Below are 24,950 nucleotides of genomic sequence, written 5' to 3'. Positions count from 1 at the left end.
AATTTAAGTACAAATCACAGATGTTAAATACACAATTCAATGCTTTTGAAATTTGTAGTGACTAGTACAATCATAACAACATGATAAGCTTAGAATATTTTCACTTTCATCCCTAAACAGTCTACTTTCTTTTTTGAAACAGTGATTTTTTAACGGATCACTTTATTCGGTGAAAATGATATAGGATATCTGTATTATTTCAGTTCAAATAATACATTTTTGAGGTTCATACATGACACATGAAGTATTATCTCTTTATCTCTTTTCATTGTGGAACACTATTCAATTGTATGGATGTACTACCTAGTTTTTTTTTGCCTATATATGTCTATTATTATGTGAGTAAACAAAAATCAGTTGCTTTCTGGAGGTGAGCTCAGATGATGGCATAGCAGGAGGACCCTGGGCTGGCCTCATCCCTCAAACACAGCTGGATAACTATCAAATCATTCTGCATATCCAAGAAATTGACCTGAGGACTGACAGATCAAACTGCACAACTAGAGGTCACATCAAGGAAGGTAGGAAGTGTGGAGATATGGTTTGGGGGAGAAACAGATCACAGATGCGGTGGAAGGGAGGGAGCTCTGGTTAGGAGAAAGATAAGAGAGAGTAGAGTGCACAGGGATGTGCACAAAGAGAACACTTCCTCAAAGCCAAGTCCCATGATACAAAATCAGCATAGAGATCTATTGCATTTCTACATACCATAATGAATCCACAGAAGGGAAACTAGGAATCAATCCCATTTACAATTGCATCAAACACAATAAGATGTCTAGAAATAAACCTAATGAAAGGGGTGAAAGACTTGTACTCTGAAAAGTATACAACACTGATGAAAGACATAAAAGATGATACAAAGATATGGAAAGGCATTCTGTGATAATGAATCAGGATAACAAATATTATTACAATGTCTAGACAACCCAAAACAATCTACACATTTAATTCAGTTCCTATCAAAACCACCAGCATTCTTCACAGGGTAGAACAAACACTTCTAAAATCTTGGAACAGCAAAAGACCCCAAATGGCCCAAGCAACCTTGAAAAAGAAATGCAGTGTTGGAGGCATCACAATTCTGGACTTCGAGTCACACTACAAAGCTGTAGTGATCAAAACAGTATGGTACTGGCACAAAAATAGACACACAGAACAATGGAACAAAATACAAAACCCAGAAATAAACCCACAGCTATATGGACAATTAATCTTTGATAAAGCAAGACAGAATATCAAATGGGAAAATGACTGTTTCTTCATAAATGATGTTGGGAAAAAATGGACAGTTACATGCAAAAGAATGAAACTGGACACTTTCTTACACCATATACAAAAATAAATTCAAAATGGATTAAAGACCTAAATGTGAGGGGCGCTTGGGTGGCTCAGTCGGGTAAGCAACTGAGACTTCGGCTCAGGTCGTGACCTCACAGTTCATGGGTTCCAGCCTCTTGTTGGGCTCTGTGCTGACAGCTTAGAGCCTGGAGCCTGCTTCAGATTCTGTGTCTCCCTCTCTCTCTGCCCCTCCCCTGCTCATTCTCTGTCTCTCTCTCTGTCTCTCAAAAATAAATAAACGTTAAAAAAAAATAAGACCTAAATGTGAGACATGATATCATTAAAATCCTAGAGGAGAACACAAGCAGCAACATCTTTGACACCAGCCATAGCAATTTCTGATTAGATATGTCTCCCGAGACAAGGGAAACAAAAGCAAAAATGAACTATTAGTACTTCATCAAGATAAAATGCTTCTGCTTCTGCACAGTGAAGGAAGCTATCAACAGAACTAAAAGGTAACCTACAGAATGGGAGAAGATATGTGCAAATGATATATCTGATAAAGGTTAGTATCTGAAATATATAAAGAACTTATAGATCAGAGTTAAGGTGGCAGAGGAGCTGGGAGACTCTAAGCTTGCCTCATTACTTGAACACAGCTAGATAAATCATTTTGAAACCCCAAATATCAAATCATTTGAACACCCAAGAAATCAATCTGAGGACTGAGAAAGCAAAAATACACAACTATAGGTGAAAAAAGCCACCACATTGTGGAAGGTAGAAGGTGTGCATAGTTTATTGGGGGAGAGATGACTGAGGGCGCTGTGATGGGAAGGGAGCCCTGATTGTGGAGAGAGGAGCAAGAGAGAAAGAAAGAGAGAAAGAGTGAAAGGGAACTGCACAAGAAAAAACATCTTCCCCAAACCCACCGGGAAAAGGAGAGGGGCTGAACACCACAAGTTTTTACAAACAGCAGAGCGCAGAGTCTTAGGTTTCAGGGATCCACACCATTGGAAGGGTCGTGCCTGGTGGGCTTATGGTGCTCTGGTAGAAAAGGAGGACAGGACCAGGAGCAGGCAGTGTGGTCTGAGGATCCCCTGGGTCACATGGGAAGAAGCAGTTTCCCTGCTTGGAGTTCATTTGGCAGAGGTGGCACTGCCTGTCAGGTGACAAAGGATCCAGCAGGTGCCATTGGGCTTCCCCGTTCACTAACATAGAACAGGGATGCTCGCTGAGGGCAGTGAGCCTTGGTGTCAGATTTCTGCTCTCTTTACCATAAACTCCAAGCCACTGTGTAGTTATGCAACCAATTTGTGGGACAAGCCAGCAATGGCCACAGTGCCGTGAGAATCATCCCCAGAAGATCAGAACACCATGAGATCTCTACAATTTGGAGGTTTGAAACCCAGCCATGTGCCTGAGATAAAACACAGGAGTGCTATGCTGAGACAGGTAGATAGATCAGAAGCAGGCAGGGTGAAAGCAGGGATCTGGCTAAAGTCAGAGATACAAGATAGGTGATTATTTGCTCTTCTGTGAGGGCTTCCTGAAGAGTGGTGGGCACAGACTCTCTGCTCTTGGGGACAAGAGAGCAGGGCGATGCCATGTTCACCCCACCCATCTGTAATAACCAACTTCAGTCAGAATAATAGCCCCACCAAGTTGAGGCTGGAGTAGCTTACACCAAGGCCCACCACCCTGTGCCCTGCAGGTGCATCTGCACTATGGCAAGTCTGGCTGAGAATCAGCACACAGCCCCTTCACCAGAGGACCAACACAAAACCCTCACACAGCTCAAGTCTACTGATCATAGAGTGCCTCAAAGCTTCAGCTCTAGAGAAAATAGAATTCCGCTGCATTTATGTTTTCTTCCCCATGGGATATAAAAAAAAAGCAAATTTCCCATGGATACAGAAAGCAATTGTGTAAATTATTTTACTTTATTTTATTTTATATTTATTTTTTCATCTATCAGACCAAATGATCCTAGGTTCCGGATCCCTGTTTTTTATATTACCTTGACAATTGGAGAAAACAGAGGAATTCACCTCAAAAGAAAGAGCAGGAAGAAATTATGCAGAGAGATTAAATAAATACAGATATAAGTAAGATGTCGGAACTAAAATTTAAAACAATTATAAGGACATTTAGGCTCTTTCCATAATTTGGCTATTGTTGAAAGTGCTACTATAAACATCAGAGTACAAGTGCCCCTATGCATCAGCACTCCTGTATCACTTGGGTAAATTCCTAGTAGTGTTATTGCTGGGTCCTAGGGTAGATCTATTTTAAATTTTTTGAGGAACCTCCACACTGTTTTCCAGAGTGGCTGCACCTGTTTGCATTCCCACCAACAGTGCAAGAGGGTTCCCATTTCTCCACATCCTCCCAGCGTCTATAGTCTCCTGATTTGTTCATTTTAGCTACTCTGACTGGCGTGAGGTGGTATCTGAGTGTGGTTTTGATTTGTATTTCCCTGATGAAGAGTGACGTTGAGCATCTTTTCATGTACCTGTTGGCCATCTGGAAGTCTCCTTTAGAGAAGTGTTTATTCATGTTTTCTGCCCATTTCTTCACTGGATTATTTGTTTTACAGGTGTGGAGTTTGGTGAGTTCTTTATAGATTTTGGACACTAGCCTTTTATCCAGTATGTCATTTGTAAATATCACAGGCAGAATGGAAGTGGCTTCTGGTGGTGGTTCGAGTATTACCTTGCCTCCATGTACATGCCTTGTTTGATTCCATGTCCACACTTGTGTCTAGGCTACTCTCTCTGCCCACATGCCCTGATTTGACTTTGACCAACCTTAGGGAGCCCTGGAATCTTTGGCTTCGCCTCAGTGTAGTTCTGTCTGCACCGACCTACCATGGGGTGGGAAGACAGAGGCATCCAGGGTAGACCAGATGACTAGGACTTTGTGAGTGTTGGAGAGTGGAGGGGAAGGGGAAGTGGGTAGGTAGGAGAGGGGGGTGGACAGGAAGAAGGTGGGAGAGGAGGGAATGAGCAAGGCTAGTATTTACAGAGCAACTACTTCATGTCTGGCCCTAGGCTCAACATTAAACATATGCCCCAAATTCATTTCAGAAAATCATCCCACAGCATGTAATGATATGGTGTAACAGTCAGCTTGGTCTCTGTAACAAATACCACAGACTGGGAGGTTTAAACAACGCATTTATTTTTTTCCCAGTCCTGGGAACTGGAAGCATGAGATCCAGGTGTGGCAGGGCTGGTTCCTCCTGAGGCCTCTCTCCCTGGCGTGCACATGCCATCTCCTCCCCATGTCCTTACACGGTTGTCCCCTGTGTGTGTCTATGCCCTGATCCCCTCTTCTATTAAGGACCCCAGTCACATGGGATCAGATGGGATCAGGGCCTACCCTAGTGACTTCCTTTTACCTGAACCACCTCGGTAAAGACCCCATCTCCAAATATAGCCCCATTCTGAGGCCCTGGGGGTTGGAGCTTCAACATGTGAACTGGAGGGGACATGATTCAGCCCATAATATACTGCCAGTATTTTACAGGGAAGGAAAATGAAGGTAATAGGGGATTATTCAGAAAGGTTCACCCTTGTATGTGATCTAGCTGGGACTTAGAATGGATACATCTCCCCCAAATCGGTGACAGGCTGGAGCAGAGAGATCATGGGTCTTGCTGGAGGAGGGTTCCCACCCTGTCCTGTCCCTCACCCTGAGGAGGCCCCAAGGCCTCTGGGGGCTGGCATTCTGAACAGATGGTTAGGGGGCTGGGGTCGTGTGTCCAGAGGCAGAAGAATGGCCTCAGGGGTGCCGAGAAGGACAGTCCAGAGAACGCGTAGATGAAGGATCCATTGCCCATGCTGTAGAAGGAGATTCTGCCTGCATCACAGTCCAGGAAAACGCCCACACGATGCAGGGGCTCCGAAGGGTGCAGGCGAACTCTTGGGAAGGCAAGTGCCCAGAACCCCTTCTTGTACAGCTCCAGGGCCCAGAGTCCATGCTGAGGGGACTTGGGGATCCTTCCCTTCCGATCCAAGCTCTCCAGACACACGCCCAGGTTCCAGGCCTTCCTGTGCCCCACCTGGACCTCCCAGTAATACCTCCCAGCTGAGAACTGCTCCAGGCCCAGCACACAGGGGTCCCGGTCGAATCTGCTGGGGGCGTTGGGCAGCTCTTGTTCAAAGAACAGCCGCCTCACAGTCTTCCTGTCCTCAGAGAGAGTGAGCTTGGGGCTTGCAGTGTCAGGGTCCAGGGATGGGCTCACTGCGGGAAGAGGAGAGGATCAGGTTTAGGGGTTGGGGTCCCCAACCTGTGCTCCTGCATGGAGGTGGAACCATGCCTCCTTGGGAGTCCCTGTGTGTCCCCATTCTGTCCAGGACCCTGTGCACACAGGCCATCCCAGAGCAGCGGAAGTGGCTCCCTGTGTGTCACCATTCTCTGTCCAGGACCCTGTGCACACGCCCCACACTTCCCACTGAGACAGTGTCCTGGCTCTGCACTCTCTGTGTTAACAGTGTCCCCCACAGTGACTGTGCCTCAGAAGATCTGGCTCTCTTGCTGCCCAGGCTCTGCAGCCGGTCTGTCCCTCAGGTAGTAAACAGGAGCTAAAGTCCCTCAGGGCAGCTAAACTTGGTGTTTACAGCCATGGAACCAGCATTTAGCACAGCATTTCTGCACTCTGCAATAGAATGGATCACACATGTGTGCACACACGTGCACATACACATGAGTCCATGTGCATACACATGATGTATGTGCACACATACACACAAACACACACATGCACATAGATGTACAACATGCAAACACAGCACTCGTATGCACATGCACATACACACAGAAACACGAGTGCATGTGCATACAAGGCACACATGAACACACATGCACAGATGCACATACTTGTACACACTGCACACACACATGAAAACACGTGCACATATGTTCATAACATGCACACACACATGAGCACATAAATGTACAACATGCACAAGTAACACCCACACATACATGCACTCACACATGCGCCCATAAACACACATGCAGGGAGCAGGCCCTTCCAGCCCCCAGCATGGTCCTCACCATAGATGATGTCCTCTGGCCAGCCTGAAATGAAACAGAAAGATGTGAAACTGTAGGGTTTGCACTGACCAGATTGGGCGAAAGCTCATGTTCTGTGAAGCTAAGTCAAAACAGGATGTAATGAGGTCTCGCAGGGACCCTGTAAAGGAAGAGCAAATATCCCTTCTTCAGTGCCCAAAAAACAATCCAGGTCACTGTATTCCTAGGGAAAGGTTTTGTGGGGCGTAGCCTGATGGCCCAGCCTTCCCATGTCTGTCATAAAGACACATCTCTGACCTGTTCCCCGGATCGGGGCCTGACAGCTATGAGCAAGGACACAGGAGGCAGGGAGGAGAGCAGACAGGCGAGTGGAATGATCCATACTGATGATGATCCCCGCGCTCACAACAAGATCCTCTCAGGTGACAGGCTTGCTGCTGTATTTGTTGCTTGAGCATTTTCAGGATGTTGTCATCACCCTCGACTGCTAGACTTTCCCAGGTTCAAGCTCACATCTGTCTCCACAGCAGAGACCCGCCAGTCTTCCCCAAGTCACCCAGTGAAGAGCAGCCAAGCACCTCTTAGTGATGGAGGATCTCACTGGGCATATGGTAGGTGGGAAGTCCCTGAGCTGGGGCCTGGGCAGGTCTCTCCCATTCCTCCTGCGCTTGAGGGTGCATGAAGGAGAGCCTTCATGCAGGGCTCCACACAAGTGCCCCGGCTGGAAGGAGCACGTCTGTCCCGCTGGGGCCTGCTTACCTTGGGACAGCTGTTCCTCTTCTCTGTTCAGTCTCTCTTCTTCCAGCTGCACCCTATTCCTGTTCCTCTGACGTTTCCAGAAAAGACAGGTGGCTCCTGCCACAAGACAGCTGCTACAAGCCCCACCACAATGAGGATCACAGGCACCACTGCCCTCCATGCCATTGATGGGAAACTTTTGGGAACCTGACCTAAAAGAGAGTTTGGGGAGGCAAGAATACCAGGGTAAGAGAGCACCTGTGTTCTTAGGGCACACAAGCCACAGGGTTCATGGGTCAGGGGGCAGGTGCTTGTGAACTAACCTGACATGACCTGAAAACATGTGTGTGCCTTTGTACAGACAGACATGGACAGACACACAGGAGAGAGATGGTAGACAAATGGCAAAAGGTTACATACTGAGTGGGTCTGCATTCTGTGTATCATTCCTGCAAATTTTCTGAAACTTGAGGTTGTTTAGAAGGAAAATTTTATACAGAGTGAAACTTGGAAGCCCCCAGGTGTCCTTCAGAATGTGAATGCATAAACAGGCTGTGGTTCATCCAGACAAGGGAATACTGTTTACTGCTAATACGAAAGGAGCTCTCCGTGCAGACACTGTGGAGAAGATGATGGACGTTCCCCCCCAAAATAAAAATAGAACTACCACATCAATCCACTTCTGGGTATTAATCCAAAGAAAACAAAAATATTAACTGAGAAAGATAATGCACCCCTACATTTATTGCAGTGTTATTTACAATAGTCAAGATATGGAAACAGCCCAAGTGTCCACCAATGGATGAAAGGATAAAGAAAAAAATATATATTTGTACAACGGGATGCTATTCAGCTATAAACAAGAAGGAAATCCAGGCATTTTCTACAATATGGATGCACCTGAGGGCACTTTGCTAAGTGAAGTTAGACAGGGAAAAATGTATAGAGTCTCACAGATAAGTGAAATCTAAAATGAAACAAAACACCATCCAAACCTCCAGAAAACCAGAAAGCCTAGTTTATAGATGCAGAGAACAGATTGGTGGTTTCCAGAGGTGAAAGATCGGGAAGCTAATGGGTGAAGAGGGTCAAAGGTGCAAACTTCCAGTTATAAAATAAGTCCCAGGGAGGTGACATACAGCATGGAAACTATAGTTAACTACTGTGTTGTGTAGTTGGAAGCTGACAGACTAGATCTCACAAGGTCTCATCACAAGGAACTATGCGGAGTATTGGATATTAACTACTGATTGTCTGGGGGTGCTCAGAGATCTTGAGGTCGAATGGAGCAGAACACTCACCAGGTAGGTGGCTCTTGGTCTCCATCCTCTCCTGGAGGAGGGGGTTGGAGATAGAGCAAGAGAGGTTCCCCACGTCCCTGTCCCAGACAGTCACATTGGACACCACCGCAAAGAGGCCCGTTGTTGGCGACACTGTGAGGTTGGTCGTGGAAGGTAGGGTCTGTCCCCTGAAGTCTCTCCACTCCACCTGGGGCTCTGGGTACCAGCCCTCCGAGGTGCACTCTGCCCTGATACCTTCATCCCGGCCAGCTCGCACTTGGATTCTGGGCTCAGAGCCCAGCCCTGTGGGAAGAGACAGGCTTTGCAGCCTCTGCAACCATTACCATTTCTGACAGAAAAGCACAGATCCTGAAAATTTCCAGCAGGTATCAGGGTTTTTCAGACTACTTGCTCTGTGTAATATTTATATGCCATATATGCTACCCTCTTCTGAGAAACCACAGAACAAAACAGAAAAGGCCCAGGAAGATCAAATACCTTTCCTGTATTGCAAAATCAGTGTCTTTTCCTCTCTGTATCTCTTTCTGCCTCTGTCCTCCCATCCCTACCTCTGCTACCCCTCTCTCCAGGACAGTGGGGGTAACTTTGAAAAGGAACCAGGTGTCCTGAATGTACCTGTCCTTGTGAAACACATTAGTGCATGCTGTGAGATGCGCCAGGCTGCCACAAACACGTTAGCGCCCGCTGTGGGAAGCGCCCAGGCCAGGGTCATAATGGGACGATCTGCAGCTGGGGGAAAAGGTCTCAGGCAGACCAGGAGAAGGTCAGGAGCCCCAGCAGCAACCCTCACCTGCCACTCTCAGCCACAGGGTGGCCTCTGCAGACCCTGTGCTCTCTTTGAAGTTGCAGTGGAAGGTCCCATTATCGAACACGGTGACATTGTGTATGGTCAGCACAGCTTGGTCCTGGGCCAGGCCAGCCGTCCAGAAGGTCGTCCTGCCCTTATACTGCCACATCTGTTCTTCAGGCATGTCCCTGCCTTTCTTGCGCAGGTGCACAGCTGGGGACGGCTCCTTCCTGTACCACCTCACCTCCATGTCCTCCGCACTGATATTGAGGGACAGATGGCATTGCAGCTTCACACTTTCCCCCACCATAGCCAGGACCGGTTGGCCGGGACCAGAGACAGAGAAATCGGCTTTCCCTTATGTGGTCATAGCAGAAAGCATGGGTTAGGTCAGGTGAGAGGAAACCATGGGCCATCCACCCCACCGGGCACAAGGTCCCCCCCCCAACCTGTGCCCAGTATCTCCCCCTGCCCACGCCCAGGGGACACCCACCCACACCCAGGTTCCCCACCACCACCCCATGCTGGTGCCCAGGGTCCCTAGGGAAGGACTGCTTGGATCAAGTTCAGCCCTCTACTGTGTTCCTGTCCATGCATGGGGTTCCCTCCTAACATGGGGAAGGGACATGGGGAGCTCTCCTACCCTTTGCAGAGAGGCTGTAGGACAGAAGCTTCAGGAGGAGGAAGATGATGGAGCAGCTGGGTGGAAAGATGTCTCGACCTTGTGTGTTTGCCATGGCTGCTGGAGACAGAGAGGCCTGAGCCCCAGACACTGGAGACAGGGCTGGACTGAGTTAATTTCTGTCTCTCTTGGTTTCTGTCTCTGTCTCTCTCTATTTCTCTGTTTCTCTCTGTACCTGTCTGTCTCTGTCTCTGATTCTCTTTCTGTCTCTGTCTCTCTCAGTTTCTGTCTCTGTCTTTCTCCCTCTGTTTCTATCTTTGTCTCTCTCTCTTTGTCTGTCTCTATCTCTGTCTCTCTGTTTCTATCTCTCTCTGTCTCTGTCTCTATTTCTGTATTTGTCTCTGTCTGTCTCTGTCTGTGTGTCTCTTTCTCTGTCCATCTCTGTCTTTCCCTGTCTCTGTCTCTGTCTCTCTGTTTCTGTGTCTGTCTCTCTCTGTATCTCAGCCTCTCTTGGTTTCTATGTCTCTCTCCAACTATGTCTGTCTCTCTCTTTCCTTTTTTTTCTGTCTCTGTCACTCTCTGTCTCTGTCTCCCTTTGTTTCTCTGTTTCTGTTTCTGTCTTTGTCTCTCTCTGTTCCTGTCTCTGTCTATCTCTGTCAGTCACCGTCTCTCTTGGTTTCTATCTCTGTCTCTCTCTGTTTCTGTTTCTGTCTCTGTCTCTGTTTCTGTCTCTGTCTCTCTCTGTTCCAGTCTGTTTGTCTGCTTCTGTTAGTCTCGGTTTCTGTCTTTGTGTTTCCCAGCTTCTCTCCCTGTCTCTCCCTGTTTCTCTCTCTGTCCCTATCTGTCTCTGTCTCTCTTTCCCTCTCCTACTCTATCTCTCTCTGTCTCTCTTTCTTGTTCTCTCTCTCTCTCTCTCTCTCTCTCTGTCTTGGTGGGGGATGAGTCAACACTGGGAGGCTAACGGAAGTGAAGGAAACATGGCTAGGGGAGAGAAAGGTCCCTTTTCACTATCTTGGCCCCTTTTACTCCTGTACAAGTTGCTTACCCTAGAGACAGAGACACAACAGTGGCCACCTGATCTTGTGTCCACCTACTTGTGGATGACCTTTCTCTTGTGGTCATGTGTCTGCAAAACACCATGGACACATCCTCCTGTGAACGGGCTCTGTCTCCTCACCTGTTTGTGTAGGAGCCTTGCCCGACCTCTGGCTGTGCTCTGTCATGGAACATGAGCACGCTGGGAGAGAAAAACCACCCCCTAGTCAGGTGACTCCAAGGCCAGAAGTACCTCTGTCGACCCCCTTACAGCCCAAGAAAACTCGCAGTTGGAGGAGGGAGCACTCGAGCCAGAGGGCTCCTAGACAGACATGGCCTGAGGCCAGCATGCTCCAAAGATTTATATTTATGAACTCAGCTTTGAGAACAAGTGTTCTGAACCACATGTGCTGGTCTGGGCGATTCGGCCCAGCACCTCCTCACGCAGGACTGGCATGAGGAGGTATGTTGGCACTTGCCCTCATTCTCTTCCGTGTTTTCCTTCCTTTGGTCAAAGCCACTGGGGTCTCCCTGTCACTCAAGAATAGGGGAGGAGTGGAGAACACAGACATGTGGATGAGTGCCCTTAAAATAGAAAGTACTCACCTTTCCAAGTAGTAGGGCTGTAGGGCTTCCCAGGGAGATTCTGTGGCCTTGAGGGGATCGCTTGACTTCTCCACAAGTTCCAGGAAGGTGTAGAACAAGTCTTCCAGATGTGATAGGAGAGAGCAGTGGCTGAGCTCCCCAGCTTCTGTAGAATCCTAGGACTTTCTGGAAAAATGACCAACTGTGCCTTTCTGGAAGGTGCAATAGAAAAAATAAATAAACCAAGGGCTTCTTAAAGGGTGTGTTTGACAGAACTGAACACACTGAGTGTTGGGGAGCAAGGTCCTGGTAGCAGGAGATAAGGGGAGAGAGAAAGACCCAGCAAGGAACCCCTGGGGTGAGGATGGCTGTCTGGGCTGGGCCAGGATCCTAGGTGGAGACCTGGCTCTTGAGTGCGAGGATCCAGGCCAAGGGCAGAGGCTGGGGGACTCAGATAAAGTTTCTGCATTATCAAAACACCTCCAGTCCTGGACAGGCTGGGCCTGGTCCCTTTGGGAAAGTTTCTCATGTTCAGGTTGAAGTTGGTCAAATTCTAGCATTCACCCCCCACCCCAGACTCCTGTGCAGGAATTCAGGCCACCTCCTCCTCCATGTCTGGGGCCATGACAGTCTTTCCTCATTGGGGACCTGACTTGGGCTGGGCTCAGAACACTCAGCCCCATTACCCCTTGTGTGAGTAAGACACTGGCCTGAACCCTATCTGTTCTTCCCTCCTGTTGACCCAAAAGTCTGCACATTTTCTGGGAGAGTTTTGGAGGGAAAAAAACAGGGAAAGTTTGCGTCCCTCCTGGAGATGGGATATTTGGTTGAATTCAGATTTTTATGGACTGAAGATTTGTGTCCCCTTCCCAAATCCATGCTCACACAGGGACTGATGCTGCCAACCCACACCGTCCTCTGTGTCCCTATCAGGAGAGCGAACTATTTGGTAATCAAGTTGCTCCCCTGTTCTATATAAATACGAAGAGTTATGCTGCCACTCATTTTCATCTCCCCGTGCATTGCTTTAAGCGGATAATGACATCATCTAAAACCCAGGTTGGGTATACTTCTGAGTCAGGATGGAGGACTGGGGATGTGACATTAGAGGAAGCACCTAAGGGGTTTGGCAGCCGTGATGGAATGGATCCTGAAGGTGGGCTCACCTGGACAAGTGGTCCTTGGTGAGCATGCACATGGTCCGTAGCCTTTTACCTGAGTGGGAAGAGCTCCTGGAGATGGCACCAAGGCCCTCAGGCACAGTGATAAACCCCAGATGGGGATGGGCTCCCTGAGTGCAGGTGGAAGGAAGGACACAGGGGGCCCCAGACTGTAGAGTCCCATTGCCATGGCATGTCCAGGACAGGTACATGCAGACAGACAGAGAGCAAATTGATGGTTGTCAGGCAGTGGGGATGAGGGGGGAAATATAACCACAAAGCAGTTCAGGGGTTTGTTCTGGCACGAGACCCAGGTGGTGGCCGTACAAGCCTGTGTCAGTGTGCTGCATGTCACTGGATCGTTCACTTCAATGTGGTTGACTTTGTGTTATGGGAATGTCACCGCAACTGGAAAAAAAGAAAAAAAACAAATGGAAAACACATAAGATAGAAGGGAAATCTCCAAGTTGCAGGCTCCCGGGCGCCCTCTGCAGGGATGTGTGTGCAGTCCAGCACCCTGCTCCAGGGATGCACCAGGACCCAGTGAGCTTGCGTGGTCCACCCACACCTGCACCTGCCTTGAGCCTGGCTCCCTGCAGGGTCTGTCCTACAGAGGGCAGAGGCCCTAGGAGAGCTGAAGGGCCCCTCCCCGTCCCCCCCCCACCCCGTGCCCACCTGCCCCTGCTACACGCCAGCCTCTTGTTTCCTGCCCTGGGCTGTGTTCACAGAGTCTTTTTGGGTCCTCCCAGCATTTAAGCTGGTGTGTGCGCCCCCCCCACCCCATCACGGGTACTTGGCTCAGCTCTCCAAGTACACTGGGACTTTATGGCTTGGCCGCAGGCACCGCCTGGGCCACCCCCTTGCAGGACCTACCCCCTCCTCTGGCTCCCTGGCCTCCAGTCCTACAATGGGAGGGTTCCTTCTACACATTAGGTCCCTTGTCATGTGATCTCCGAGAGGTCCTTGCGTCTCCTGCACTGACCTCAGTGAACAAGAGGGCAGTGCCTCCACCAGGAAGATCCTCGGGGACTCCCCCAGGGAAAGAAGCAGGGGTGGGGGGGTGGCGTCCCTTAGGCGGACGGTGCAGGTGCCATGTGGTTGGGGCGGGGAGGAAGGGTGAGATGTCCTCAGAGAAATACCGCGGTGTCAATGCAATGAAGCGCTTGGGTCATCCAGTTCCTGGTGGTAGTTCTTATCAACATAGCTCTGCATGGGGCCTTTGTGTCCCCGGGAAGGCAAGTGCTTGGGTCATGCAGTGCCCGGTGGTAGTTCTTTCCCACAACCCTCAGCCTGGGGCCTTTGTGGTCCTGGGTAGGCAAGGGCTTGGGTCATCCAGTACCTGGTGGTTGTCCTTACCCACACACCTCTGTGTGGGGTCTTTGTGGCCCTGGGAAGGCAAGGGCTTGGGTCATCCAGTGCCTGGTGGTGGTTCTTACCCACAACCCTCTGTGTGGGCCTTTGTGGTCCTGGGAAGGCTCTCATGAGTATAGGGAGGAAACTCTCCCTTACTTCCTATGGAGCCAGGGTGGGGTGGGGGGGGTGGAGTGGAGAGGGGCGGTTAATGTCTGGCTTCCCTCCCCTTCCCTCGCCCTCCTCCTCCTCCTGGTGTTCACCTCTCCGACCTCCCCTCCCCTTCCTCCTCTTCATTTCCCAATCCTCCTCTCCTTACTCCTCCACCTCCCCACCCCTACTCCCCTCCCTGTCCTCCTCCCTCATTCTCTGCCCTCCCCTCCTCCTCCTCTTCTCCCCTCCCTCATGTCTCCTCCCCTCTCATTCCTCCCCTCCCCTCCTACTCTCCATACTCCTTCTCCTCCCTTCCCTTCCTCCACCTCTTCATTCTACTCCCCCTCTTTCTCCCTATTCTCCCCTCCCCCTCTTCCCTCACTTCCCCCTCCTACCTTCCCTGTCCTCATCTGCTTCTCTCTCCTCCCTTCACCTCCTCTCTTTCCTTTTTTTTGATATGAAATTTATTGTCGTATTGGTTTCCATACAACACCCAGTGCTCATCCCAACAGGTGCCCTCTTCAATATCCATCACCCACCCTCCCCTCACTCCCACCCCCCATCAACCCTCATTTTGTTCTCACTTTTTAAGAGTCTCTTACGGTTTGGCTCCCTCCTTCTCTAACTTTTTTTTTTCCTTCCCCTCCCCCATGGTCTTCTGTTAAGTTTCTCAGGATCCACATAACAGTGAAAACATATGGTATCTTTTTCTCTCTATGACTTCTTTCACTTAGCATAACATTCTCCAGTTCAATCCACGTTGCTACAAAAGGTCATATTTCATTCTTTCTCATTGCCATGTAGTATTCCATTGTGTATATAAACCACAATTTCTTTATCCACTCATCATTTGATAGACATTGAGGCTCTATCCATAATTTAGCTATTGTTGAAGACGCTGCTATAAACATTGGGGTACAAGTGCCCCTATGTATCAGCACTCCTGTATCCCTTGGGTGAATTCCTAGCAGTGCTACTGCTGGGTCATAGGGTAGATCTGTTTTTAATTTTTGGACGAACATCCACACTGTTTTCCAGAGCAGATGCATCAGTTTGCATTCCCACCAAAAATGCAGGAGGGTTCCAATTTCTCCACATCTTTGTCAGGATGTATAGTCTCCTGATTTTGTTCATTTTAGCCACTCTGACTGGCATGAGGTGATACCTCGGTGTGGTTTTGATTTGTATTTCCCTGATGAGGAGCAAGGTTGAGCATCTTTTCATGAGCCTGTTGGCCATCTGAATGTCTTCTTTAGAGAAATGTCTATTCGTGTGTTCTACCCATTTCTTCACTGGATTATTTGTTTTTCGGGTGTGGAGTTTGGTGAGTTCTTTATAGATTTTGGATGCTAGCCCTTCGTCCGATATGCAAATATCTTTTGCCATTCCGTCGGTTGCCTTTTAGTTTTATTGATTGTTTCCTTTGCAGTGCAGAACCTTTTAATCTTCATGAGGTCCCAATCATTCATTTTTGCTTTTAATTCCCTCGCCTTTGGGGATGTGTCAATAAGAAAGTGCTGTAGCTGAGGTCAGAGAGGTTTTTTCCTGCTTTCTCCTCTAGGGTTTTGATGGTTTCCTGTCTCACATTCAGATCCTTTATCCATTTTGAGTTTGTTTTTATGAATCGTGTAAGAGAGTGGTCTAGTTTCATTCTTCTGCATGTTGCTGTCCAGTTCTCCCAGCACCATTTGTTAAACAGATTGTCTTTTTTCCATTGGATCTTCTTTCCTGCTTTGTCAAAGATTAGTTGGCCATACTTTTGTGGGTCCAATTCTGGGATCTCTACTCTATTCCATTGGTCTATATGTCTGTTTTTGTGCCAAAACCATGCTGTCTTGATGATTACAGCTTTGTAGTAGAGTCTCAAGTCTGGCATTGTGATGCCTCCTGCTTTGGTCTTCTTCTTCAAAATTACTTTGGCTATTCAGGCTTTTTGTGGTTCCATACAAATTTTAGGATTGCTTGTTCCAGCTTAGAGAAGAATGCTGGTGAAATTTTGATTGGGATTGGATTGAATGTGTAGATAGCTTTGGGTAGTATTCACATTTTAACAATATTTATTCTTCCAATCCGTGAGCATGGGATGTTTTTCCATTTCTTTGTATCTTCTTTAATTTCCTTCCTAAGCTTTCTATAGTTTTCAGCATACAGAACTTCTACATCTTTTGTTAGTTATTCCTAGGTATTTTATGCTTCCTGGTGCAATTGTAAATGGGATCAGTTTCTTGATTTGTCTTTCTCTTGCTTCATTATTAGTGTATAAGAATGAAACTGATTTCTGTACATTGATTTTGTATCCTGTGACTTTGCTGAATTCACATATCAGTTCTAGCAGACTTTTGGTGGAGTCTGTCAGGTTTTCCATGTATAATATCATGTCATCTGCAAAAAGTGAAAGCTTAACTTCATCTTTGCCAATTTTAATGCATTTGATTTCCTTTTGTTGTCTGATTGATGATGCCAGAATTTCCAACACTGTGTTAAACAACAGCGGTGAGAGTGGATATCCTTGTCGTGTTCCTGATCTCAGGGAGAAAGCTCTCAGTTTTTCCCCATGGAGGATGATATTAGCTGTGGGCTTTTCATAAATGACTTTTATGATGTTTAAGTATGTTCCTTCTATCCCTACTTTCTTGAGGGTTTTTATTAAGAAAGGATGCTGAATTTTGTCAAATGCTTTTTCTGCATCGATTGATAGGATCATATGGTTCTTTTCTTTTGTTTTATTAATGTGATGTATCACACTGATTTATTTGCAAATGTTGAACCAGCCCTGCAGCCCAGGAAAGAATCCCACTTGATCATGGTGAATAATTCTTTTTATATGCTGTTGAATTTGATTTGCTAGTATCTTATGGAGAATTTTTGCATCCGTATTCATCTCAAAGCGATGCATGCATAATTCTCAAAGAAACTGAACCAGTAATAAAAAATCTCCCAAGACACAAAAATCCAGGGCCAGATGACTTCCTAGTGGAATTACACCAGACATTTAGAGAAGAGTTAACACTATTCGCAAACAGTTCCAAACAAGTAGAAATGGAAGGAAAAGTTCCAAAATCATTCTATGAGGCCAGAATTACCTTGATTCCAAAATCAAAGACCCCACTAAAATCTCTGATGAACCTGTATGCAAACCATCTCAACAAGATACTAGCAGATAGAATCCAACAGTACATTAAAAGAAGTATTCATCACTATAGAGTGGGATTTATTCCTGGGCTGCAAAGGTGATTCAATATTTGGAAGTCATTCCGTGTGAAACATGACATTAATAAAAGAAAGAGTAAAAGCCATACAGTCCTCTCAGTAGATCCAGAAAAAGCATTTGACAAAATACAGCATCTATTCTTGATAAAAACAGTCAACAAAGTAGGGCTAGAGGGAACATACCTCAACATAATATGGCCATATATGAAAGACCCATGGCTAATATCATCCTCAATTGAGAAAAACAAAGCTAACGAATTGATCAAAACCTATTTCAGCAATATAACTGAACAAGAATTTACAGTAATAGTCATAAAATTAATGTTGGGCTTGAAAAAAGCATAGAGGACAACAAAGGATCTATTGCTACAGAGATCAAGGGACCAAGAAATAGTCATGAGGAGCTAAAAAATGCTATAAATGAGCTGCAAAATAAAATGGGGGAGACTACAGTATGGATTGAAGAGGCAGAGGAGAGAATAGGTGAATTAGTAGACAAAATTATGGGAAAAAAAGGAAACTGAGAAAAAGAAATAAAAAAATTCAGGAGTATGAGGGGAGAATTAGAGAACTAAGTGATGCAATTAAATGGAACAATATCCATATCATAGGAATTCCAGGGGAGGAAGAGAGAGAGAAAGGGGATGAAGGTGTACTTGAACAAATCATACCTGAGAACTTACCTGATCTGGGGAAGGAAAAGGCATTGAAATCCAAGAGGCACAGAAACTCCCTTCAGACGTAACTTGAATCGATCTTCTGCATGACATATCGTATTGAAACTAGCAAAATACAAGGATAAAGAGAGAATTTTGAAAGCAGCCAGGGATAAACAGGCTCTAACTTACAAAGGAAGAACCATAAGACTAGTGGCAGACATATCCACTGAAACTTGACAGGCCAGAAAGGAATGGCAGAAAACCTTCAATGTGATGAACAGAAAAAATATGCAGCCAAGAATCTTTTATCCAGCAAGTCTGTCATTCAGAATATAAGGAGAGATAAAGGTTTTCCCAAACAAACAAAAACTAAAGGAATTCATCAGCATTAAACCAGCCCTGCAAGAGATCCTAAGGGGGATTCTGTGAGTGAAATGTGGCAAGGACTACAAACTACAAGACACCACTACAAGTATGAAACCTACAGACATCACAATAACTCTAAACCCATATCTTTCAATAATAACACTGAATGTAAATGGACTAAATTCTCCAACCAAAAGACATAGGGTATCAGAATGGATAAAAAAAAAAACAAGACCCATCTATTTGCTGTCTACAAGAGACTCTTTTACACCTGAGGACACCTTCAGATTGAAAGTGAGGGGATGGAGAACTATCTATCATGCTACTAGAAGCCAAAAGAAAGCTGGAGTACCATACTTATATCAGACAAACTGGACTTTATTTTTTATTTTTATTTTTTTATTTTTGGGACAGAGAGAGACAGAGCATGAACGGGGGAGGGGCAGAGAGAGAGAGGGAGACACAGAATCGGAAACAGGCTCCAGGCTCTGAGCCATCAGCCCAGAGCCTGACACGGGGCTCGAACTCACGGACCGTGAGATCGTGACCTGGCTGAAGTCGGACGCTTAACCGACTGCACCACCCAGGCGCCCCAGACAAACTGGACTTTAAATTAAAGGCTGTAACAAGAAATGAAGAAGGTCATTATAGAATAATTACATGATCTATCCATCAGGAAGAGCCAACAATTATAAATGTCTATGTGCCAAATACGGGAGCCCCCAAATATATAAAACAATTAATCACAAACATAAGCAACCTTATTGATAAGAATGTGGTAATTGCAGGGGACTCTAATACCCCACTTACAGTAATGGATAGATCATCTAGACACAGGATCAATAAAGAAACAAGGGCCCTGAATGATACATTGGATCAGATGGACTTGACAGATATATTTAGAATTCTGCATCCCAAAGCAACAGAATATACTTTCTTCTCAAGTACACATGGAACATTCCTCAAGAGAGATCACATACCGGGTCACAAAACAGCCCTTCATAAGTATACAAGAATTGAGATCATACCATGCACCCATGCACACTTTCAGACAACAATGCTATGAAGCTCGAAATCAACCACAAGAAAAAGTCTGGAAAACCTTCAAAACCATGGGGGTTAAAGAATACCCTACTAAAGAATGAATGGGTCAACCAGACAATTAGAGAAGAAATTTAAAAAATATATGGAAACAAATGAAAATGAAAATACAACAAACCAAATGCTTTGGGGTGCAGCAAAAGCAGTCCTGAGAGGAAAATAGATTACAATCCAGGCCTATCTCAAGAAAGAAGAAAAATCCCAAACACAAAATCTAACAGCACACCTAAGGAAATAGAAGCAGAACAACAAAAACACGCCAAACCCAGCAGAAGAAGAGAAATAATAAAGATCAGAGCATGAATAAACAATATAGAATCTAAAAAAACCTGTAGAGCATATCAATGAAACAAAGAGTTGGTTTTTTGAAAAAAGTAAACAAAATTGATAAACCTCTAGCCAGGCTTCTCAAAAAGAAAAGTGAGGGGCGCCTGGGTGGCGCAGTCGGTTAAGCGTCCGACTTCAGCCAGGTCACGATCTCGCGGTCCGTGAGTTTGAGCCCCGCGTCAGGCTCTGGGCTGATGGCTCAGAGCCTGGAGCCTGTTTCTGATTCTGTGTCTCCCTCTCTCTCTGCCCCTCCCCCGTTCATGCTCTGTCTCTCTCTGTCCCAAAAATAAATAAACGTTGAAAAAAAAAATTTAAAAAAAAAGAAAAGTGAGAGGACCTAAATAGATAAAATCATTGAATAAAAATGGAATTATCACAACCAATCCCTCAGAAATACAAGCAATTATCAAGGAATATTATGAAAAATTATATGCCAACAAACTGGACAACCTGGAAGAAATGGACAAATTCCTAAACACCCATACACTTCCAAACTCAAACAGGAAGAAATAGAAAGCTTGAACAGACCCATAAACAATGAAGAAATTGAATCAGTCATCAAAAATCTCCCAACAAAGAAGAGTCCAGGACCAGATGGCTTCCCAGAGGAATTCTACCAGACATTTAAAGCAGAGATAATACCTACCCTTCTCAAGCTATTCCAAAAAATAGAAAGGGAGGGAAAACATCCAGACTCATTCTATAAAGCCAGCATGACTTTGATTCCTAAACCATACAGAGACCCAGCAAAAAAGAGAACTACAGGCCAATATCCCTGATGAATATGGATGCAAAAATTCTCCATAAGATACTAGCAAATCGAATTCAACAGCATATAAAAAGAATTATTCACCATGATCAAGTGGGATTCATTCCTGGGATTCAGGGCTGGTTCAACATTTGCAAATCAATCAATGTGATACATCACATTAATAAAAGAAAAGATGAGAACCATATGATCCTGTCAATCGATGCAGAAAAAGCATTTGACAAAATTCAGCATCCTTTCTTAATAAAAACCCTCAAGAAAGTAGGGATAGAAGGAACATACTTAAACATCATAAAAGTCATTTATGAAAAGCCCACAGCTAATATCATCCTCCATGGGGAAAAACTGAGAGCTTTCTCCCTGAGATCAGGAACACGACAGGGATGTTCACTCTCACCGCTGTTGTTTAACATAGTGTTGGAAGTTCTAGCATCAACAATGAGACAACAAAAGGAAATCAAAGGCATTAAAATTGGCAAAGATGAAGTTAAGCTTTCACTTTTTGCAGATGACATGATATTATACATGGAAAACCTGACAGACTCCACCAAAAGTCTGCTAGAACTGATATGTGAATTCAGCAAAGTCACAGGATACAAAATCAATGTACAGAAATCAGTTTCATTCTTATACACTAATAATGAAGCAAGAGAAAGACAAATCAAGAAACTGATCCCATTTACAATTGCACCAGGAAGCATAAAATACCTAGGAATAACTAACAAAAGATGTAGAAGTTCTGTATGCTGAAAACTATAGAAAGCTTAGGAAGGAAATTAAAGAAGATACAAAGAAATGGAAAAACATCCCATGCTCACGGATTGGAAGAATAAATATTGTTAAAATGTGAATACTACCCAAAGCTATCTACACATTCAATCCAATCCCAATCAAAATTTCACCAGCATTCTTCTCTAAGCTGGAACAAGCAATCCTAAAATTTGTATGGAACCACAAAAAGCCTGAATAGCCAAAGTAATTTTGAAGAAGAAGACCAAAGCAGGAGGCATCACAATGCCAGACTTGAGACTCTACTACAAAGCTGTAATCATCAAGACAGCATGGTTTTGGCACAAAAACAGACATATAGACCAATGGAATAGAGTAGAGATCCCAGAATTGGACCCACAAAAGTATGGCCAACTAATCTTTGACAAAGCAGGAAAGAAGATCCAATGGAAAAAAGACAATCTGTTTAACAAATGGTGCTGGGAGAACTGGACAGCAACATGCAGAAGAATGAAACTAGACCACTCTCTTACACGATTCATAAAAACAAACTCAAAATGGATAAAGGATCTGAATGTGAGACAGGAAACCATCAAAACCCTAGAGGAGAAAGCAGGAAAAAACCTCTCTGACCTCAGCTACAGCACTTTCTTATTGACACATCCCCAAAGGCGAGGGAATTAAAAGCAAAAATGAATGATTGGGACCTCATGAAGATAAAAAAGCTTCTGTGCAGCAAAAGAAACAATCAACAAACTAAAAGGCAACCAACAGAATGGGAAAAGATATTTGCAAATGACATATCGGACAAAGGGCTAGTATCCAAAATCTATAAAGAACTCACTAAGCTCCACACCCGACAAACAAATAATCCAGTGAAGAAATGGGCAGAAAACATGAATAGACACTTCTTTAAAGAAGACATCCAGATGGCCAACAGGCACATGAAAAGATGCTCAACATTGCTCCTCATCAGGGAAATACAAATCAAAACTGCACTCAGATATCACCTCACACCAGTCAGAGTGGTTAAAATGAACAAAACAGAAGACTATAGATGCTGGCGAGGATGTGGGGAAACGGGAACTCTCTTGCACTGTTGGTGGGAATGCAAACTGGTGCAGCATCTCTGGAAAACAGTGTGGATGTTCGTCCAAAAATTAAAAACAGATCTACCCTAAGACCCAGCAGTAGCACTGCTAGGAATTTACCCAAGGGATTCAGGAGTGCTGAGGCATAAGGCACTTGTACCCCAATGTTTATAGCAGCACTCTCAACAATAGCTAAATTATGGAAAGAGCCTCAATGTCCATCAACTGATGAATGGATAAAGAAATTGTGGTTTATATACACAATGAAATACTACGTGGCAATGAGAAAGAATGAAATACGGTCTTTTGTAGAAACGTGGATGGAATTGGAGAGTGTTATGTTGAGTTAAATAAGTCATACAGAGAAGGACAGATTCCATATGTTTTCACTGTTATGTGGATCCTGAGAAACTTAACAGAAGACCATGGGGGAGGTGAAGGAAAGAAAAAATGGTTAGGGAGGGAGGGAGCCAAAACATAAGAGACTCCTACAAACTGAGAAAAAACTGAGGATTTGTGGGGGGTAGGAGGGAGGGGTGGGTGGGTGATGAGCATTGAGGAGGGCACCTGTTGGGATGAGCACTGGGTGTTGTATGGAAATCAATTTGACAATAAATTTCATTTAAAAAAAAAGAAAAAGAAAAAAGAAAAATTCTACGTATTAAACGATAAAAGGCAAGATTTCATTTTTTTCATTGCGAAGTAGTATTCCTGTGTGTGTGTGTGTGTGTGTGTGTGTGTGTGCACGCGCGCTCGCATATATATATATATATATCTCACATCTCTTTATCCACTATTCAGTCGATGGGCATACGGGCTCTTTCTACAGTTTGCCTGTTGTTGATAGCGCTGTTATAAACATTGGGGGTACATGTGCCCCTTTGAATCAGCATTTTTGTGTCTTTTGGACAAGTTCCTAGTAGAGCCATTTGCTGGGTCATAAGGTCGTTCTATTTTTAATTTTTTCATGAACCTCCATATTGTTTTCCAGATTGGCTGTACCAGTTTGCATTCCCATCAACTGTACAAGAGGGTTCCCTTTCTCCACATCCTCACCAATATCTGTTGTTTCCTGAGTTGTTCATTTTAACCATTCTGACTAGTATGAGGTGGTATCTCATTGTGGTTTTGATTTGTATCTCCCCGATGATGAGTAATGTTAGCCATCTGGATGTCTTTGGAAAAGTGTCTATTCATGTCCTCTGCCCATATCGTCACTTGATTATTTGTTTTTTTTTTTGGGTGTTGAGTTTGTTAAGTTCTTTATAGATTTTGGATATTAACCCTTTACCTGGTACGTGATTTGTAAGTATCTTCTCCCGTTTCATTGGTTGCCTAATAGTTTTGTTGAATTGTTTCCTTCACTGTGAAGAAGTTTTTATCTTGATGAGGTCCCAATCGTTTATTTTTGCTTTTGTTTCCCTTGCCTCTAGAGACATGCCAAGTAAGAAGTTGCTGAAGCCTAGGTCAAAGACATTGATACCTGTTTATCCTCCAGGATTTTGATTATTTTCTGTCTCATATTTAGGACTTTCCTCCATTTTGAATTTATTTTTGTGTATGGCATAAGTGTACATTCTTCTGCATTTCTCTGTATAGTTCTGTCAGCACAATTTGCTGGAAAAAAAAAACCTGTCTTTTTTCCATTGGATACTGTTTCCTGCTTTGTCAAAGATTAATTGGCTATATATTTGTGGGTCCATTTCTGAATTCTCTTTTCTATTCCATTGATCTATGTGTCTGTTGTTGTGCCAGTAACCATACTGTCTTGATGATTACAGCTTTGTAATATAGCTTAAAGTCTGAAATTGTGATACTTGCAGCTTTGGTTTTCTTTTTCAACATTACTTTGCTATGCAGGGTCTTTTCTGGTCCCATAAAAATTTTAGGATTGTTTCAGATATTTTAGGACTTTAGGATATTTAGGAAATTTTAGGATATTTTACCTCTTTGGTTAGATTTATTCCTAGGTATCTGATGGTTTTTGTGAAACTGTAAGTGGGATTGATTCCTTGATATCTCTCTTTCTGTGTCATTATTGGTGTATTGAAATGCAACCGATTTCTGTACATTGAACTTATATCCTTTGACTTTGCTGAATTCATGTATCAGCTCTAGCAGTTTCTTGGTGAAGACTTTCAGGTTTTGAATGTGAAATATCATGTCATCTGTGAAGAGTGAAAATGTGCCTGCTTTCCTTCTCTGCAGGAGCACTGCTACACCTGGCAGAGTCGACTTCAGTTGATGTTGTAGACTTCTAAAACTTAAGACTTCGAGCTCTGCTACTTGTAAAAACTTGTGATAATCAGTCCTTCTCATTTCCCCAGTTGATGATTTTGGGAGAGAGTTTTTCTTATGCAATCACCTGCACACTGTGTTCTCTCTCTCTCTCTGTCTGGTTCTGATCAGGGCTCCTTCCCCTCCGCAACACCTGCAATTCTTTCCTCCCCCAATTCACCTCTGTGCAGCTCCTACTTTCCATGATGTGGCCTCTTTTGTCCCTCCAGTTGTGCAGCTTGTTCTCTCAGTCCTCATATGGATGTTTGGGTATTCAGAAGTATTTGATAATTTTCTGTTTTCAAGACACAAAGGAAGCATAGGGCCCCTCTAATATTCCACCATCTTAACTCCCCTCTCTTG

General features: G+C 44.8%; 1 protein-coding gene across 1 annotated transcript; it reads right to left on the bottom strand.

Annotated features, from left to right (window-relative positions):
- Nucleotides 1–4,446: 4,446 nt before the first annotated feature.
- LOC125177245 (butyrophilin-like protein 10) lies at nucleotides 4,447–11,759 on the bottom strand. Its single transcript, XM_047879385.1, is given in 9 exon segments — nucleotides 4,447–4,962; nucleotides 4,964–5,532; nucleotides 6,349–6,372; nucleotides 7,087–7,195; nucleotides 7,198–7,289; nucleotides 8,367–8,648; nucleotides 9,157–9,510; nucleotides 9,797–9,911; nucleotides 11,417–11,759. Coding segments are annotated over 8 exon segments (1,614 nt in total). The 5' UTR covers nucleotides 9,891–9,911; nucleotides 11,417–11,759; the 3' UTR covers nucleotides 4,447–4,872.
- Between the last annotated feature and the right edge of the window lie 13,191 nt (nucleotides 11,760–24,950).

This window comes from Prionailurus viverrinus, chromosome A1, assembly GCF_022837055.1.
Source record: "Prionailurus viverrinus isolate Anna chromosome A1, UM_Priviv_1.0, whole genome shotgun sequence".
Taxonomy (NCBI): domain Eukaryota; kingdom Metazoa; phylum Chordata; class Mammalia; order Carnivora; family Felidae; genus Prionailurus; species Prionailurus viverrinus.
This window is presented reverse-complemented; position numbering and strand designations above follow the sequence as displayed.